Raw genomic sequence first — 19,193 nt, 5'->3', positions numbered from 1 at the left:
GGTTTTTTTTGGATAACTTTTAAACGGCTCTACCGATCGATTCCAAAAACTAATCAGCTCTAGACAATAAAAAACCACGTCGATCGCCACCAAGCTGGTCGAAATCTGTTAATTCGTTCGAGAGATATCGTGAACGAAAGAAAACCGAAAAAAGTGTTTTTTCGAAATTACTGCGAAATTTTTGGTTCGATCAATTAAAACCTAAAATTTTTTTATAATGCTGATAAAACTGCGTCGAATGCCGCCAACCGCGTGAAAATCGGTTGATCCATTCAAAAGTTATTGCGGTTTGAAAATTCCAAAAGTAGTGTTCTATGAAACTTCTATCAGACTTTTGAGCTCGAAATGCACAGAAATACTATCTCTTTGAGCTCAGCGAGCTCAATATATCACATAAATTATATTTTGAGCACAAAAATCTCAAAAACGTCATAAGTACAATTTTAAGCGCCCAGGTATGGAATTAGCGGGAAGTTGCAGGGATGGCCTTTAGGGTGAACCGTTTTACTAATTTTTTTTTTTTTTAATATTTTCAAAAAATACCTTTCAAAACTTTTTGAATTGAATTAAATTTTTCATAATTTCTTTTTGAAAACTATACAAAACTATCTTTAAAAAATTTTTTTTTATCCACAAATTTTTAAAAAAAATTTTCTGCTATGTCTTTATATGATCATGTATGGTAGTATAAAAATATCTGAAAATTATTTTTTTTCATTTTTGAAAATCAAAAAGTATGGATATTTTATGTACTTATCTATTACTACAGTTTAAGTCTTACATTTTCGGTTGAGAGAGAGAGACAGAGAGCTGCAGTCAGGTATAGGGGCTGAAAAAATAGTGAAAGAGAGTAAATGCAAATACTACTACAACTTAACCTTATTCACAGAACTTTACAGGAGAGTGTAATTAGTTTCATCCGTAAAAATTCACGTGAAAACTCCCAGCTAGCAAAAATTTAATTACAAAAAAAATTTTTCAGAAATTTCACAATGGTGAAATGAATATGATTATAATTTTCTATTGCTTTAGAAATATTAAAAAAAATTGTTTACTAAATTTACCATCTTGCAAAAATTTTATTTCATATGAAAAATCATTACGGGTATTTAAAATAAGTCCGTGTTAATTTTGAATACTTTTACTACTTCGTAGTTAATTTTATCGCCATTCCTATTATTAATGTTGTCAACTTTGTACTAATAACTTAATGCATGCTAAGATGTAGTCGCAGGAAGCAGGAACTTAACAGGAAAAAAAAAAAAAAAATATGAAAAACAAATAACCTTGCAAACCATTCATGTAATTCACCGCTTATTCAAGTGAAAAATGCTTAAAAAATTGCCTATCACAAAGTTTTAGGCTCTGCGAGTTCAAAAAAAAAATTTAATTGTAACATCTTTGTATAAATATTCATAACTGCTTCTTATGGCTGTAAAACATAAAGATCCGATAGAAACACAATTTTAAAAAATCGGAATAAAATTAATAACTTCCCAATTTTTCATAATCATCGATTATAATAACGGGAACTTAATACTATTTCAATTATTAAACAATGAAACAAATTTTTGAAATCTATTCAAAATATATGTTTTTAATTTAAATCAAAATTTTTCAAATCTGCTGTCTAGACAATGTAATTACGATCGTCTCTGTCTGATATTAGTAAAAAGCATTACTAAAAGGAAAAAAATATACAGTCAAATTTTTATTTACAGTATTATTGCTGTACAGGAACATTTTAAGCGCAAAGAGTCTAACTATAGTTGTATGCTCACAGTATGGATAGTAAAAGACTCCCCGCTCTTGAGAATGCCAAAGTACAGTGAAGTCACTATTTTCACAGCCAATGAGATTTTCCGTTTCAAAAACGAGGTACTTGTGGCTCTCCACAAGCTAAAGTACTTAATTGTCGACCCTCAATGCATCAGTTCTATTGAATCTTTCAAAGTATCTACTTCGTGGTAGTTTGTGCTTTTAACTTCATAGTGAGCTTCTATAATAATTCTATTCTACTTCATAGATTTGTTACAAAGTCAAAACATTGAACCGAAAAATTTTAATAAGAATGGCTACTTTCTTCAGCAATTCGGGACAGCAATTCGGGACAGCAAGTCAAGAAGTTTTAAATAATTTTGGGTCTGAAATTAATCAGGTTATTACAAGCGAGGACTTACCTGTAAATCCAATAGTGAAGTTACCAGTATATGGTTACCAATATCCGCCAACACCAGAAAGCATCAAAACATGCGCCTCGGAAGATTCAAATTGTGATCGAAGTAGTGAGAGTTCTTTGAAGAAATCTGCTGATCAACGTAATGTTTTTGATGGAGAACCATGTACTCGTAAGCAACGGTCATATGTTAGAAAAGGTAAATGTTTTTAAAATTTTTGCATATTTTTAATTGATTTAAAATTAACCATTATAAATTGGAAGAAAAATAATTTCCGATCTATTCAGCACTTTTATACTAGCACATTTTTATTCTAATACTTGGAAAGTTACGGTATTTTTATTAGAATTTAATTTATTAAGTAATCAGTAAATAATCAAGTAAATCAGAATATTTAGATTTCACTTATAAAATTTGATTCTTTAGCTATGATGTAATAAATTGGATTGTATTAAATAATATTAACTTGTAAATAAGTAATAATTTTTATTGATTTTTTATAGAATTTAATTCAAAACGGAGAGTGAGAACTGCTTTTACTAACGATCAACTTCTTTATCTGGAGAAAGAATTTATCGCACAGGACAAATATTTGTGTCGTCCAAAAAGAATCGAAGTCGCCAAAAATTTGGGTTTGAATGAAAGACAGGTAAGAAAAATTGATTATTATTTTTTATATAATTTTATTAAAAATTTTTGAAGGGAAAAATTATTCTTAGTTTGAGTAAATTTAACTTAGGTTAAAATTCTTTCTGCTTAATATAAATCAACAAATTTTGAACTAATCTACTTAGATCAAAATTACATTTTTAAAACAAATTCATTTTTGTGATCAGTTTATATATGGCTATTTAATTGAAAAAAAAAAAAAATTTTTTTTTCATTTTTTTTTTTTTTAATTAATTTATATTTTTATTTTTAATATTATTTTGCGCACAAGAAAATTAATCAGAAAACATTTTTTTTTTCTAAAGTAATCCCTCCAATTTTCAAGAAATCCTTACACCAGTTTATGTATTAATTTTTGCTCAGCCAATTAATGAGTTCATAGTTAAAAATTCACTGTTGTGAAAGCTATCTATACTAATATAATGGAGAGCCGGTTTTTTTGTCCGGTTATACTGCGAAAACTACTGAAACGATCGGAATAATACTAATACCATAAGATGCAGCGAGTTTCAGAGAAGGTTTTATTTTTATTTTTAGTAAGGTAAAAGACCCCATTAGTGGCACCTTTAACCCCTATTAGTGGCACTTTTTCTTTCAATGAAAAAATTTTTTACTTGGAATAAAAATTAAAAATTTTTTTGATCTAAAAGTCTTAAAGATTATAAATAATATATTCATTATTGAAATTAATGATTTCATTAATTGAATAAGTACCAAAATTAAAGAAAGTGTCAGTAATGGGGTCCCCGCCACTAATGGGGTCTTTTACCCTATATGATTTGTTGGTGATTACTTATCCAGAACCTATATTTTTAACTTCTCGCTAAGAAAATTGAAGATTTTCAAAAATCGGGAAGTTATTGTTTTCACCCCGTTTTGCAAAAATCGAGTTTTCATCAAATCTCGACGTTTAAAGGTCACAGGAAGCTTCCCTGACTATCTCCGCGCGATTGTCACTATGTCTGTGTGTGTGTGTGTTTTTTTTGTTTTTTTTTTTTGTTTTAAGGGGGGGGGGAATCCTTTTTACGGATTCTAGGCATAGTTGTTTGGCCTGGATATGTGGCGACTCGACGCAGTGTCATACTAAAACTCGACGCTAGCGCCCCTACCCACTAAACCCTAAACCCCTTTTCCTCTTTCCCCTAATCCCTCATGGAAACCGCCGTTAGGCATTACTTCGTGAGGGGAGGATCTAGCTACTGCTCTTTCTTCTGGTAGCTAGGGTGTTATTTTACCTTTCTTCTAGTTGTTGTCATTTGCTCTTCTTCTTTCGATGGAACGCAAGTCTATAAGGACTTCTGTTGCAAATGTGCTGATGGCGTTCCAGGAGGCTCTTGATGACAACATTGCTTCTACTATTGTCTCTGGTTGGATTTTCTTCTTTAGGATCATCTCCAGCTCATCTCGCTGTGGGTAAAATCGTGGGCACTCAAAGAAAACGTGCTCCGCGTCTTCATTGATTCCTGGGCAGGACGGGCACTCCGGTGAATCATCATGCTTGAAGCGGTGAAGATACGTCCGAAAACATCCATGTCCTGACAACAACTGCGTCAAATAGTAATTGACCTCGCCATGACTTCGGTTTAGCCAAACGTCGATCTTCGGTATGAGACGGTGTGTCCATCTCCCTGTTGTCGCGGCGTCCCACTGCGATTGCCATCGTGCGATGCTGTTCTGCCGTTCTTCAGCTCTTGAGTTCCTCGTGAGTTCCTCGGCACTTTGTGTGGTTGTCCTCTTTCGTTGGTAAAGGTTCCGTCTTTCCTCAGCTAGGACTCTGAGCGGCAAAGTTCCGGAAATGACACTCACTGCTTCCTCTGATATTGTTCGAAAGGCGCTTGCAACTCGTAGGGCACTCATACGATATATTGGTCCAGCTTTTCTCCATGAATCTTGCACCTCTAGTGCGTCAGCCCAAATGGATATTCCGTAAGTGAGCACCGATGTGACTACTGATGACAATAGTAGCCTCCTGCTCTGCTTTGGGCCTCCGACGTTCGGCATTAATCGTGCGAGACTAGCTCTCACTACTGACGCTTTCGTACAGACGTGTTCCACTTGCTGCTTGAAGTTGAGTCGGGCATCAAGCATCACTCCCAGATACCGTATATGAGGTTGTGATGTGATTTCTCGGTCACCGACTTTTAGCTTAATTGTTTCAACTTCTTTTCGGCTGGTAATAAGCACTGCTTCGGTCTTCTGCTTGGCCAGTTGTAGGTTCACTGTATCCATCCACAGGTTGATCTTCTCAAAAGTGATGTCAAACAGATGTTGAATCTCGTCGAGGTGTTTGGCGACGATCACTGCGGCAACATCATCCGCATACGCTACCAGTTTGACACATCTTGGAAGCTTCAGTCTCAGGAGCCCGTCATACATGATATTCCACAGAAGTGGACCAAGAACAGAGCCCTGTGGCACACCACCGGTTAGATCATACTCTTTCGGACCATTCTTTGTATCGTATTTCAGCACTCTATCTGTAAAATAGCTAATCACTAGTCTGCGAAGATATGTTGGCACGTTCTTCTCGTCGAGAGCTTGCATGATGCAGTCCCAATTAGCGGAATTGAAAGCATTTTTGATGTCCAAGGCAGCCACCAGGCAGTACTTCTTCGTTCCACCCTTCCATCTAGTTCCTGCGATTGCCTCTTTGGCCGTATTAACAACCAGGTTGATCGCGTCCAGGGTTGATCGTCCTTTCCGGAATCCATACTGGTTGTCTGCCAAGAGTGGATCGACTACTGCATCTATTCGCTGATGGATGATACGCTCAAATATCTTACCCGCCGTATCTAGCATGCAGAGTGGTCGTTAAGATGACGGTTCTTCTGGCGGTTTCTTTCCTTTAGGTAAAAGTACTAACCGTTGCTGTTTCCACTTACGAGGAAAAGTCCCCTCCTTGAGGCATGCGTTGTAAGCGTCTAGAAATAATGTTGGTGCTGCCTTTATGATGGTTTTCAAGGCTATATTAGGGATTCCGTCCAATCCCGGCGCTTTATTATTTCCTACCCGATTACAGGCCTCCAACAATTCTTCTTCAGTGACAGGTGGAATGTCGTCCAGTTCACCTTGCGTTGACTGATAATTGAGACTGTGTTGCTGTGGAAACAGCGCAGTGACGATTTTCTGAAGGAGTTGGGGACACGTAGGTGACGGCATTTGTTGTTTCTTCAGGTGCGTTATGACCACCTTATACGGCCGACCCCACACGTCTTTGTCGACCTCGTATATGAGCTCTTTCCAGCATCTTCCTTTGCTCTCTTTTATGGCCTTATTAAGTTCACGACGAGCTTTTTTGTACTCTGCGATCAGCACTGCAGAGTTAGGTCGTTGATAGCCACGCTGAGATATTCTTCTCTTTCGATGACACTCTTTACGGAGGTTGCTGATATGATCATTCCACCAGTGTACCGCAGGTCTTGAATTCATAACACGTTTGCGAGGCATACTGGCATCACAAGCTTGTGTTACTCGCATCATCAGGGCCTTAGTATGTTCTTCCGCACATCCAGTCTCTATCGGATCACTATCGAGGGCTGTTAGCAATACTTCTGGGTCAAAAGATTTCACCTTCCAACCGACGGTGTTAAATTGCTTGATAGGCCCCCTAAGGTTCTGGTCGTTTGACGTTTCCCAGAGTATCGCATGATGGTCACTGGCAGTGTAGATGTCCAGTACCTTCCAGTTAGAGTTACCTTTAGCAAGGCTGGTACTGACAAAGTGACGTCTACAATCGAGCTTGCGTCACCTTTGGTGTAGGTCGGCGTGTCACCACTGTTGAGCAAGACTACATCTAGTGTAGAAAGAGCTTCTAGCAGCTCTCTTCCTCGTGCATTAGTCTGCTTACTGCCCCAGTCCACTGCCCAGGCGTTAAAGTCCCCGGCTATCGCCACTGGATGATGTTGCTTCGCCTCCTCGGTCAGTCGATCCAAGAAGTCAGTAAACTCAGCAATTGAGAGGCTAGGTGGTGCGTAGCAGCTGTAAAAACGGATGCCATCTACTGATGCTGCTACAAAGCCAGCGCTGCCATTGGTAGCTACACTCTGGAAAGGGAGCTTACCACAAGCCCAGATCACAGCTTTCGTGGTGATATCCGTCTCCCAAGGTTGTTCAGCTAAATGTTTATATGGCTCCGATAAAAGCACAACGTCGAGCTTTAATTCCCGTACTGTCTGCATAAGCAGGTCATGCGCAGCTTCGCAGTGATTGATGTTAAGCTGCAGTATCCTCATGTTCGTTTATTTGTCAGCTTCTGGAGTGCTTCTTGGAAGACTGGGCATCGGCCAGAACCAGACCGGTGAGCAGTGTCCTGAGAGCCAGGTTTTTCCGCACATAACGCACATTTCACTTTATTTGGGCATTGAGCAGCTTGGTGACCTGTTTGCCCACATTTGATGCAAAGCCCAGATCGGTCGACTTCGCTTTTACATTGGGCAGTAGTGTGCCCAAAGTGCCAGAACTTATAGCATCGTAGTGGTGTCTTAACTGCTCTGACACGGCAATTTACCCAGCCAATCCTTATTTTACCTGTCTTTCCGAGTATCTTCTACACTATTGCTGCTGGCAATCGTACCGAAGCAGTTTGAGTACCTCTGTAGGCCGGATGAATTTTAATGACATCTTCAGGTATTTCGTAGTCAATTCCAGCTGCCTCTTGTAAGGCCTTCCGGACATCGTCTTTAGTTGTTTCGTCGTCAATGTCCCGGATTTCAAGCTGTTCCTCTGGGCCTTTACAGATGACTTGCGCTTCTTCTTTGAGGATGCTCTTGATGGTCTTCAGCAAAGCTTGTCCTTTGTCTGCGGTCTTTCTGGAAAGCGTAATGAGCATATTCCCATCATTCGTCTTTTGAACCTTGTCAACGACGTCACGGGTCTGATCTGGTGGGACATCTTTTTTAATCTGACGCAGTATCTCGGCATATTTTGCCTTCTCAACGGGTCAAATAATTAAGGCATCTGGTTTGGTGAATTTTCGAGGTTTTTTCCGCTTAGGCTCCGGCCGAGATTTATTCACCGGTTGTTTTGGTAACCGCTCTCTCGCTTGCTCCTTCTTCTCCTTCTTGGATTGGACTTTCTGCCATTCAGTCACCTCTTTTTTTCCGGCGTTCTGCACTGCCGTATTTTTCGGAGGGCTTGGTTTCAGGTTCTTTTTCTTCACAACTTGGCTGATCGTTGGGTCGGGAGAAGATCGATCTTTTCTCTTAGTTGACTTGCTGCTAGTTCTGCTTCTGTCTTCCGCGACTGATTTACCGTCACTTTCGGCTCCAGTGTCCATTGCTTTTTCATTCACGACAGTTGCTTGAATGCTTCTCTCCGGTGTAGTGCGAGAAGTGCGTCGTACTGTTAAACGCCGTTCTTCATCAAGTTTCTTGAATCTCTGGAGGGCATTGGCTACGCTGGTCGTCTTGGTCTTAATCTCCTTGTGGATATTGACCTTAGATTGGATGAAGTCATTTAGCTCACTGGTCAGCTTTTCAAGGCGTTCCAACGCTTGCGACCGCTTCATTTCAGCGCTTGCTTCAATCGCTGCTTGTTGGGCATGAGGCCCGTTTTCACTATTGTTGTTTTCCTGAATTTTACTCATACTTTTAAATTCACCAGCGCATCGTACGGAGTGGAGCGGGTTGTCATAACTAGGAACGGGTATACCCTCGGAGATAGTACTCCTACCCCAGTTCCCTGAGGCCTAGCCGACACTTAGCCAGTTCCGGAATACACGGACGGACTAGACTCGCTTGGAGCGGTGAAGATTCCGATCTCTAACACTCACTGCGTACTTCCTGATCAAGGCCCGAAGTGGCTGGCTCCTGATCCACTGCTGCAACTTACACCTCGGCAGAGCAAGCTCACATCAGCCGTGGCCTGCATCGTCGGAAACTACGACACGAGATTTCGGTCACTCCCAGTGGGTCACAGCAGGGAACGATCGTCTTGTTAGGTCAGTTAGTGTGACCAACCCATTAAAGGGGAGTTTTGTCCACGGGAACGTATTTTATTTGGCTCCTACCCTCTGTACCAGGTACAGCGAGCGTTCTCCCATCTACTACGGGGAGACGCGCCTGGTAGCAGTTTCTCCTCTGCCCCAAGTGTGTGTGTGTGTGTGTGTGTGTGTGTGTGTGTGTGTGTGTGTGTGTGTGTGTGTGTGTGTGTGTGTGTGTGTGTGTGTGTGTGTGTGTGTGTGTGTGTGTGTGTGTGTGTGTGTGTGTGTGTGTGTGTGTGTGTGTGTGTGTGAGTGTGTGTGTGTGAGTGTGTGACTATGTGATTCGCTTATAATTTTTGAACAACTAAACTGATCGGAAAACACTGAAAGGCGTTCTAAAGAGTTCCCTCAAACTTAAATTTCCTGTGAATTTGAACCGATTCAGACCGATAGATTTTGAGAAATTTTGAAAAATCTCAAAAAAAATAAGAAAAAAATTTTTTTTGAAAGTAGTTTTTTTGGAATAACTTTTAAACGGCTCTATCGATCAACTTCAAAAACTAGTCCGCTCTTGAGCTTGAAAAACCACGTTGATCGCCACCAAGCTGGTCGAAATCGGTTGATTCGTTCGAGGGATATCGTGAACGAAAGAAAACCGAAAAAAGTATTTTTTCGGGATTATTCCGAAATTTTCGGTTCAATCAATTAAAACCTGAAAATATCTTATGAGGATGATAAAACTGCGTCGAATGCCGCCAACTGCGTGAAAATTGGTTGATTGATTCAAAAGTTATTGCGATTCGAAAATTTCAAAAATAGTGTTATATCAAACTTCTATCAGACTTTTAAGCTGGGAGAGCTCAAATGCATAGAAATATTATTTCTTTGAACTCAGCGAGCTTAAAATATCACATAAATTATATTTTGAGCTCAAAAATGTCATAAGTACAATTTTAAGCGCCCAGGAATGGAATTAGCGGGAAGTTGCAGGGATGGCCTTTAGGGTAAACCGTTTTTCTAATTTTTTTGATTTATAAATAATGAATTTTTATTGCAACTAAATTTATGCTATTCGATTGTCATTTGTTTAAATAAATTTTTTAGTTCTATTGGTTATGTTTATATACTAGGCAGATTTCTTCGCTTATAAGACCTGTAATTTCTTTAACTGAAACTTTCAATGCTCATTACAAATTTTTTTTTTTTTCATATCAATTATTATTCATTTTTGTAAGAAAGACAGCGAAATGTTATAATGATTGCACATTGAAAGTTACAATTAATAATAGCTAAAATAATTATATGGATAAAAGGTGCATGCCAATTTGACAGAATTTGGAATCTGTGCAAATCAAAACAATACTCTAATTAAATTTCAAGTCTAAATCTAAAAATGCAATTCTATAAAGCCCAGCGGAGTGGGCGAGTATAAAGCTAGTAATTGATATATAAAACTAATATAATTTTTTTTACAGGTTAAAGTCTGGTTTCAAAATCGTCGTATGAAAGATAAGAAAGCTGGATCAGTTAAAGACGATAGAGACAAGAAGAAGGATCCCAAGACTGCTTTGCCTAGCACCAGAATTGGAAGCAGAAAGAGACACGTAGAAGTCAAGAAAGAAAAAACATACCAGAACACCATCTTAGAGTCTTCTGTTTCTGCTCCTCCTCCTTCTCCTCCTCCTCCTCCTCCTTCTCTTCCTGCTTCAGCTATTTACGGACAGAATCAAATGCATACTTTCAACCACAACAGCTACTCATCCAGTGACATCTACCACCATTCGCTGAGTAATTGGAATCCCCACAACAGAATCAACTACGACATGATCCAAAGTCAGAACTATAATAATTCTAATGGTCCTGACGGGCTCATTGTTGGCAACAGTCATCCCGCTGTTATTCACAACGATTCTTACAATTGGAACTACAACAACGAACATTGTTTAATCCCCAACGGATACGAAAACGAAATCAAGTCTAAAGAAACATATTACACTTATTATCCTAATGAATACATTTCTAATAATGATTATTCTTATCCACCTGGTTGCAACAATCAGACTGCTGATCTAAATTCAAATTATTCTGGATCATCCCCTCAATCATCCAATTCCAACGAATTCGGTGATCTAATTCTTAATTACAGATATTTAAATACCGTAATAAATATTTAAAATTCAGGTTATTTCTTTAAATATTAAGACATTATTAAGAGTGAATATTTAATTTCATGTGAATTAAAAATAAAAATAATATATTGCATCCCTGTAAGTTTAAACTCATTAAGATTAATTATTTAAGTTGCAATTGGGTGGAAAACTTATTCAAAGCGTCAATTTGCTTGTAAATATTACAATTAGATTAATAGCTTAAAATTTTTTTTAAATTATTTTTTACTCAAAAAATGTTTGATCTTCGCTTAATTTTCAGATTATTGCAAGGTTATAAATATAACATACTGAAATAAAAATGAACTTAATTCGAGATAAAACAATTTTGAACATAAAAATGATTGAAGAAAGTATAATTATCTTAAATCGCGTAAAATTTACTCTAACTGGTCATGCCTCTTTTTTGATTCAACTCAATTTTTATCAGTATGTTAAAGGTATAATATTATATATTAAATTATATAAAAACTTATACCGTGATGTTATATTCATGTAAATTTTTTCTTCCAACTACATTATTTATGTAAAAAATTTTCCAATACAAAATTTTAAAATGTATGTGATCAATAATATAATAATTATTATTGTTACAGTAAAAAGTAGTTGAAAAGATGGAAATTTGCAATATGCTCTTAAGTGTAAGTGATTTTTGAAAAAACATAAATATGATTAAATTCTTTTCTGTTATATTGTTTCTATTATTTGGTATAATCAATTATATTATTATATAGTCAAAAAATTATAGAATAGTTAAATAGAAATATAAGTCCATATTTTTGTGTTTGTACTTACTCTCTTTTTTTTATTAGTGAATTTATGTTGTTTAATGTAAAAACATATAAGTACCCGGGTAAAAAAGATTATATATAATTATACATAATTATGTATGAAAAATGGCCCTATATAATTATATATAATTACATAGAATTATATATAATTATTTCTATAAAAATAAAAAAAAATTCAGCGTGCGCGGGGATCAAACCGGGGACCTGACGCTTGAAAGGCTGACGCGCTACCTGTTTACCTACGAGACTTGCTTGTAGAGCAGAGTTTGAAGTAACTACAAGTAATGCAAATCGTATACATAATCAATTTTTATAAGTTAACTTAATTAATACAGTTCCTATTATTTCATCCACAAAAAATACTATAGATTAATAAATTATTAATCATTAGAGTAGCAGACTCTGAGATAAAAAAAATTATATACAATTGTATATGATTCATATATAATTATATATGATTTCCGTATAGTTGCACTGATAGAAGGATTTGTTTATATTTAATAAGCTTTATTAAATGTTAATAAATGATTTATGAGCTGTAATAGAATTCGGTATATTACAATAAACGTTATTATAATGTTAAATAATTAATGCAAATAATTTATAAAGATGATTTTTGTTTATAAGCAATCTTCATATTATATGACATTGCAAGTGAAACAAATTCACTCAACAAAATATTTATTAACTTTTAATAAATATTTGTTGAATGTTAAACAAAATTTATTAAAATTTAATAAATTAAATAACTGTCTTTCAAACAATAAAATTTCTAATAGTTAATAAATCCTTTTATCTATATATATATATATATATATATATATATATATATATATATATATATATATATATATAATGAAAATGGTCTTCGTTTGAGGCTCAATCACGCCTAAACCACTGATCATATCGACATGAAACTACGACCATTCGACGCGAAATTTTTTCTAGATGGTTTATAGCTATTTATTTTTCGAATTTCAACGTTCTTTCATTTTGTTATTGCTGTTTTACTTTTATGAACATTTATCCCGCTAATAAAAACAAAAGACAAGCATTTTCTCTTGATTCTTTTGTTTTTATGGATTTCAACGGAGTAAATTAAACGGATTATGTTTTTTACATTCAGCTAAAAATCTACTCACACACTCCCACGCACTCACCCGCTCACTCCCACTTAAACCCAATGGAATAACTGATGAAGAACAAATTTTCTTATGAATTTTTTTAATTAATTTTATTTTAATTTAGTTGAGAACGGCTGGGCCGATTGGGCTATTTTTTTGTTGTCTTCAGAATTGTCAGGAGAAAGTTTTGTATGTAAGAAAATTTTAAAAAAGTCCGCTAAAGAGTTAAAAATTTCGATGATAATCGAAGGATTCCCATCTATATAGTCACTCATCACGAAATCTCGGGAACCATAGGACTTAGAAACGTGAAATTTGGTATGAATATTACTTTTGCTACATAGAGGTCAGCTAAGAACGGATTTTAAGAAATTCATCCCTCAAAGGGGATTGCGGGGGCGTTAACAATGATTAATTTCCGTTTTTAAACTATATCTTCTACATGCTTCAAATTTGGTAGGAATCTTCTGTAAGAGATGTATAAATAATCTACACGGAAAGAAAATTGTACGAAAAATTACAATAAAAACATCGTAATTTTTAGTATAGGACATTGCAGTGCCGGACCAGAACTCAAACATCCTAATTTATACGATGCAACATCGTAAATTTCTATTACTCAAATTAAAAAGAAGTTTAGGTCACCGAAAAAACAATTCTGTATCATCCAGGAATCAAACCCGGTGTCCTCTCCGCCTCAAGTCCAAAGTTTATCCCCTCACGCTATCGGAGGGAATATTTAAAATTTTTGTTCAGTCACATAATAAGACCCTCGGTACAGTAGTTGGTCATCTTTCGGTGGTGGCGTCGTAAACTACTAGACTCTCTCTCTCTTTTATTAAAACATATAGTATGCGTCCTTATTCACTTGCTCTTACGGAAAAAAAATTTACTAAATAACATCGTAATTTTCAATAATTCAAATTGTATTCTGTAGACGACAGCATCGTAAAAATCGAGATACTGAAAGTCTAGTCCTGGATTACGATGTTACTATAGTAATTTTTCATAGGATTTTTTTTCCGTGTATGAACGAATTTCACGATAGCTCACCCCACAGGGAGTTGCGGGGGTGGGTATTAACAATTAAAATTTTTTATTTTCCAGCTATAGCTCCTACAGGCTCCAAATTTTGTAGGAATTTTCTATAAGTGATGAAAAAATGATTTATGAACTAATTTTTCGATATCCCGCCCAAAGAAGATTGCGGGGGCATTAAGAATGAAAATTTTCAATTTTAAAGCTATAGCTTCTATAGACTCCAAATTTTGTGAGAGTCTTCTATATGTAATATAAAAATGATCTAAGAGCGGATTTTACAACGAATCACCTCCAATAAGGTTCGTGGGGGTGGGTATTAATAAAAAATCTTAATTTCGAAATATCGCTTCTAAAAATTCTAAATATGGTAGAAATTTTTTATTATCCATGTAAAGATCGTCTCAAAATGTTATGGCACGCCGTTTTACTTTTTAAAACTTAAGATTTTCTACCTAAGGTTTAAATTATAATTAATATTTTTACTGTTTTTGAATTATGTTTGACATAATTTTTATTTGAGATTATTTTTTTGAAATCTATTTTTATTTCACTTTTGATAATGTTAATTCCATCAGCATATAGAAACATAGGGTTTTGGAGCATTTTTCATTTTTTAAGATATTATTTTTTACAATTTTTTTGACATGTTTGTTAGGCAGAAATCAATTTTTATTTGGAATTTTTAGCTGTATGCATATTTGCCGATGTTATACATATGATAGTAAATTTTGTTTACGTTGTTGAGTATAGATAAAAATTTTTAGTCATCTTAGAAATTATGGTATAAGAAAACAAACGCATTTTTATTATTTAATACTAAATATGTTCTATGAAAAATTTTCTGAATTTTATTGAAGCTAAATTTTCATTAAGCTGATAAATTTAATTCAGTCCCTAAAAATATAATGTACAAATATTAATCATCATTGAATATGATATAAATTTATTAAACTTAGGTTTCAATTTTATATTGTATCAAAAAAAGTAACTTTGATCATTAAAGTCTCAAAAGAATCACTATTGGATGACAAGTTATCCTATTTTCATGTAATTTTTTATCATTTAAATTTTAATTGATTAATTGATATTTTGTTGATAATGATAATTATGAATTTTGAGATTATGTTTACATGTATATGGAGCATTTTAATATTATTATTCAATAATTCTCTATCTAAATAATTACATACCAGAATTATGATTTATGTTATAAATAACTTGTACAGTTATTTTTTGCAGTAATGTTTTTAGTTCAAATGCTTTCAGTTATATTAATTATTCTTATTGATAAGGGCTCCAGAAATTTATAAATTAAAAATTTCACAATAATTAGTGCGATGACGGAAAAAATACTTCATCATTGGAAATTTATGTAAGCAAAACAACAGAATAGTAAATTATGGAAATCAATTGAATTTTATTTAAACTATCAAAAAATATTACATAATAATTAAGTCGATCTGTAAGTTAGCAATTAAAATTATCAATATTGATAATTTTAATTCACAGGATGAATTAAAATTATCACTAGATGTTTAAAACATCAGTGCAGCCAATACAAAATCGCGCGATTTTATCGTCTCATTCAAAAGTAGTGTTATTGGTAAATGTAAATTTCAAGACACCACCTCGTGGTTGAAAGCAGTACTACTCAAATTAGGTCATTTATTCTCATGGCGGTGACGTACTTGCCACCTGGCGTTAAAAAATTTAACTACTCAAACCAGGTTTTGGTAATAGGCCTTTTTACACGGTGCCATTTACCAATACTCAGCAAGGTTACTAGATGCGTTATAACGACGACACCTCGTGGATTGGTGGGCTGTTTATTGTCACACAAGATTTGTTTATTAGTTTAAATTTAAAATATATCGATAAATGTATTTTAATAAATGATTCCCTGGTTAATATTGATAACATTTTATCTCAACTTAAATTATACACTCGCTCGCATTAATGCTGGACCCTCCCCCCTCCGCAAATTTTTTTAACTTTCGGCTAAGAATATTGAAAATTTTCAAAAGTTGGGAAGTTATTGATTTTACCCCGTTTTTCGAAAATCAAGTTTTCAACGGATGTTGACGTTTTGAGGTTTTAGGAAGCCCTCCGAATGTTTCCGCGGTGATGGCCGTATGTACACGGAAAAAAGTAAACTGTAATATTCACTCGGATTCCGGTTAGTTTTTATAATTTCAAACAGTAAAGCGGACATCGGGGTGGCAAAAATGTAAATATTACAGAACTTAATGTAGAAAGTATAAAAGCCACAGTTTATAATTTAATATCCAAAATAAGTGATTAGTAGTTTTCACTATAGTAAATAACGACTCTTTCATCTTTAAAAATTACAGTTTCAAACAGTAAAAAATGCCATTTCAATAAATAGTCCATATTATGAAGAGAAGGGGAACTTAGATGAAAGAGAAAGGGGTCTCATTCTGGGAGAATTTAACATTTCAAACAGTAAAAATTATACTTTCAAAATATACATTTTACCAGTCTAAGCAAGTCAATAATTACAGTTTGACTTTTGGCGTTGCGTTTGAAATTTACCATTTTACTTTGTAAATATTGACGTTGCTTGTATTAAAAATTTACTAACTTTATTTTATACTTTTTACATATCATAACATAATTTTTTAGGTACGAAATGATAAATATTAAAGTCTGAATTCTTAATTATTATACTTTAACATTTTAGACATTTACCTAGCGAATATTACTGTTTGAAATAGTATTTTCTTCCATGTAAAGAGTAAATTGTAACGTTTAAATTGTAAATATTACAATGTGAATAGTAAAATTACGATTTTACTGTTTGAAATGTTAATTTTTAGCAGTTGATCATTACTTATTATAAATCGACTGTTATTTATTACAGTTCACTTTTTTCCGTGTAAAGCTCTCATAAATTTTGAACGGCTCGACCGATTTTATCGCGGTTGGTCCCGTTCGAAAGGGCTTGACCAAACTTAGATTTTGAATACAACTTGGACTGATTCGAACCAGTAGATTTTGAAAAATCTCAAAAAAAATTACAAAAAAGAATTAGGAAAACGGTTGACCATGAAGGCCATCCCTGCAACTTCCCACTAATTCCATACCTGGACGCTTAAAATTACACTTATGCCGTTTTTGAGCTCTTCAAGCTCAAAAGTCTAATAGAAGTTTGATAAAACACTATTTATTGAGTTTTCAAACCGCAATAACTTTTAAATAAATGAACTGATTTTCTTGCGGTTGGCGGCATTCGACGCAGTTTTTTAAGCCTCATGAAGAATCTTTAAGTTTGTATTGATCGAACCAGAAATTTCGGAGTAATTCCGAAAAAACACTTTTTTGGGTTTTCTTTCTTGCACGATATCTTTTGAACGAATCTACCGATTTTGGCCAGATTAGTGGCAATCGACGTGGTTTTTCAAGGTTAAAAGCTGATTAGTTTTTGGAGTTGATCGATAGAGCCGTTTGAAAGTAATTCCAAAAAAACCACTTTTAAAAAAAATTTTTCTTACGGTTTTTTTTTAGATTTTTCAATAAAAATCACAAAAAAACTAAAAAAAATATTTTTTTATATGTGGTTTTTTCAGACTAACTTTTAAACGGCTTTACCGATCGATTTTGAATAATAATCAGCTCTTAACATCAAAAAACCACATCGATTCTTGCCAGTCGGGTCAAAATCGGTTGATTCGTTCGTGAGTTATCGTTGACAAAAGAAAACCGAAAAACGTGTTTTTTGAATTACTCCTAAGTTCCTAAGTCGATCAAATTCAACTTGACAAATGTTTAGTGAATTTTTATGAACTCCTTTAGTGAATGTTTTATGAACTACTTTAGTGAATGTTTTATGAACTACTTTAGTGAATGTTTTATGAACTCCCGTTAGTTGATTCAAACGTCGGACCCTCCCTCGCGTTGTTGATTATCTCTAACTCGTGTGCGTCAATAAATTGCTCTAACTTTTCGCCACGCGCGTCGTCAGTCTCGGATCCCCATCTCTCGGATTTCGCGTTCGCGTCCATTGATATTAATACCCTTTTTCCTCTCAGTGCTCGGACCACTTTCTCTAAGTGCTTTAAATACATGTCTATTTTGTCTTTGTACTGGAAGTATGCCGAGACTACGAAGAACGATGTGTCAGGTCCCATGATCTGAGCACATACGCAGTGAGTTGTACTAAGTTGTGATAAAACCAGCAACTGGTATTTAGGATTCGTTAAGCAAATGGCCGCATATGGCCTAGACCTGGTTTCGGCAGCAACTTGTATGCCGCAACCGAACCCAGGTATTTTGAAACTATTATTACTATGTGCTGCGTATGGCTCTTGTAGAAGGAGAACATCAATACGTTTTTCCTCCCACAACTGACTCGCCTCCAGAGTCCCAGCTTTGTCGTTCCGCAAATTCGCTTGCAAAACTCGAAAACCTTCAAACCCCATTCCCCGGGTCGCGTGCGGAGACTTTCGATTTGACCTAACGCCCGGCGCGAGCCCATCTAAGTTTGCCGAGTTCGCGGACACTCTGAGGGTGTTTTTAGTCGTCCCTTGGCATCTTCGCCGGTCGATGCTTCGCGAGTAAGATTCGGAAACCCCCCTTCTACTTGGATTTACCTCTTCTAAGTTCAATCGCGTGAGTTTAACCAAACAGGGTCGCGTAGCTAGAGGCATTAGCTGTTCTATACGTAATGCTTCCGCGAGCTTACACGAATGCGATCGCGATGCCGAATTCGCGGGTCGGCGATGGACGGGAGCGTCAGATAGCAGTTCGTTCGGAGAAACGCGGTTGGCTATTCTGGCACTCCGTCGAACGGTCGAAAGGGTTTGGTGACCACCGAACGTGGGAGCGTCACCTATCCGAGGCTTTGCCGTATTTTCCTGACCGGTTTATTTAAGTTGTAGGAGCTGGTAACACCTACAACCGAAAGCGCAGTGGCAATTCTTGGTTTGGGGTAACGCATCGAGGGATGCCTTTCAATGTTACCATACTTATGGCGGGACCCACGAAAAGGGAATTGCTTGCTTAACTATGTTCTCTTAAGTTCGCCCTCACTCCCTTAAGAGAGTCATAGTTACTCCCGCCTATCTCTCGAACGAATCAACCGATTTTGATCGGATTAGCGAAGATCGGCGTGATTTTTCAAGCTTAAGGGCGGATTCGTTTTTGAAGTTGATCGATTGAGCCGTTTAAAAGATATTCCAAAAAACCACTTTCAATAATGATTTTTTTCTTATTTTTTTTGGGATTTTTCAAAATTTCTCAAAATCCATCAGTCCGAATCGGTTCAAATTCTCAGGAAATCTAAG

General features: G+C 35.5%; 1 protein-coding gene across 1 annotated transcript; it reads left to right on the top strand.

Moving 5' to 3' along the window:
* Positions 1-1,921: 1,921 nt before the first annotated feature.
* LOC123264946 (homeobox protein Hox-B3-like) lies at positions 1,922-10,980 on the top strand. The gene is made up of 3 exons (XM_044728477.1): positions 1,922-2,375; positions 2,681-2,826; positions 10,242-10,980. The coding sequence occupies exons 1-3, from the start codon at positions 2,072-2,074 to the stop codon at positions 10,938-10,940; spliced, it is 1,149 nt and encodes a 382-aa protein (XP_044584412.1). The 5' UTR covers positions 1,922-2,071; the 3' UTR covers positions 10,941-10,980.
* The last annotated feature ends 8,213 nt before the right edge of the window (positions 10,981-19,193 follow it).

The sequence above is a fragment of the Cotesia glomerata genome, linkage group LG5 (assembly GCF_020080835.1).
Source record: "Cotesia glomerata isolate CgM1 linkage group LG5, MPM_Cglom_v2.3, whole genome shotgun sequence".
NCBI lineage: Eukaryota > Metazoa > Arthropoda > Insecta > Hymenoptera > Braconidae > Cotesia > Cotesia glomerata.
The sequence above is the reverse complement of the archived record's forward strand: the minus strand, read 5'-3'. Positions and strand labels throughout refer to the sequence as shown.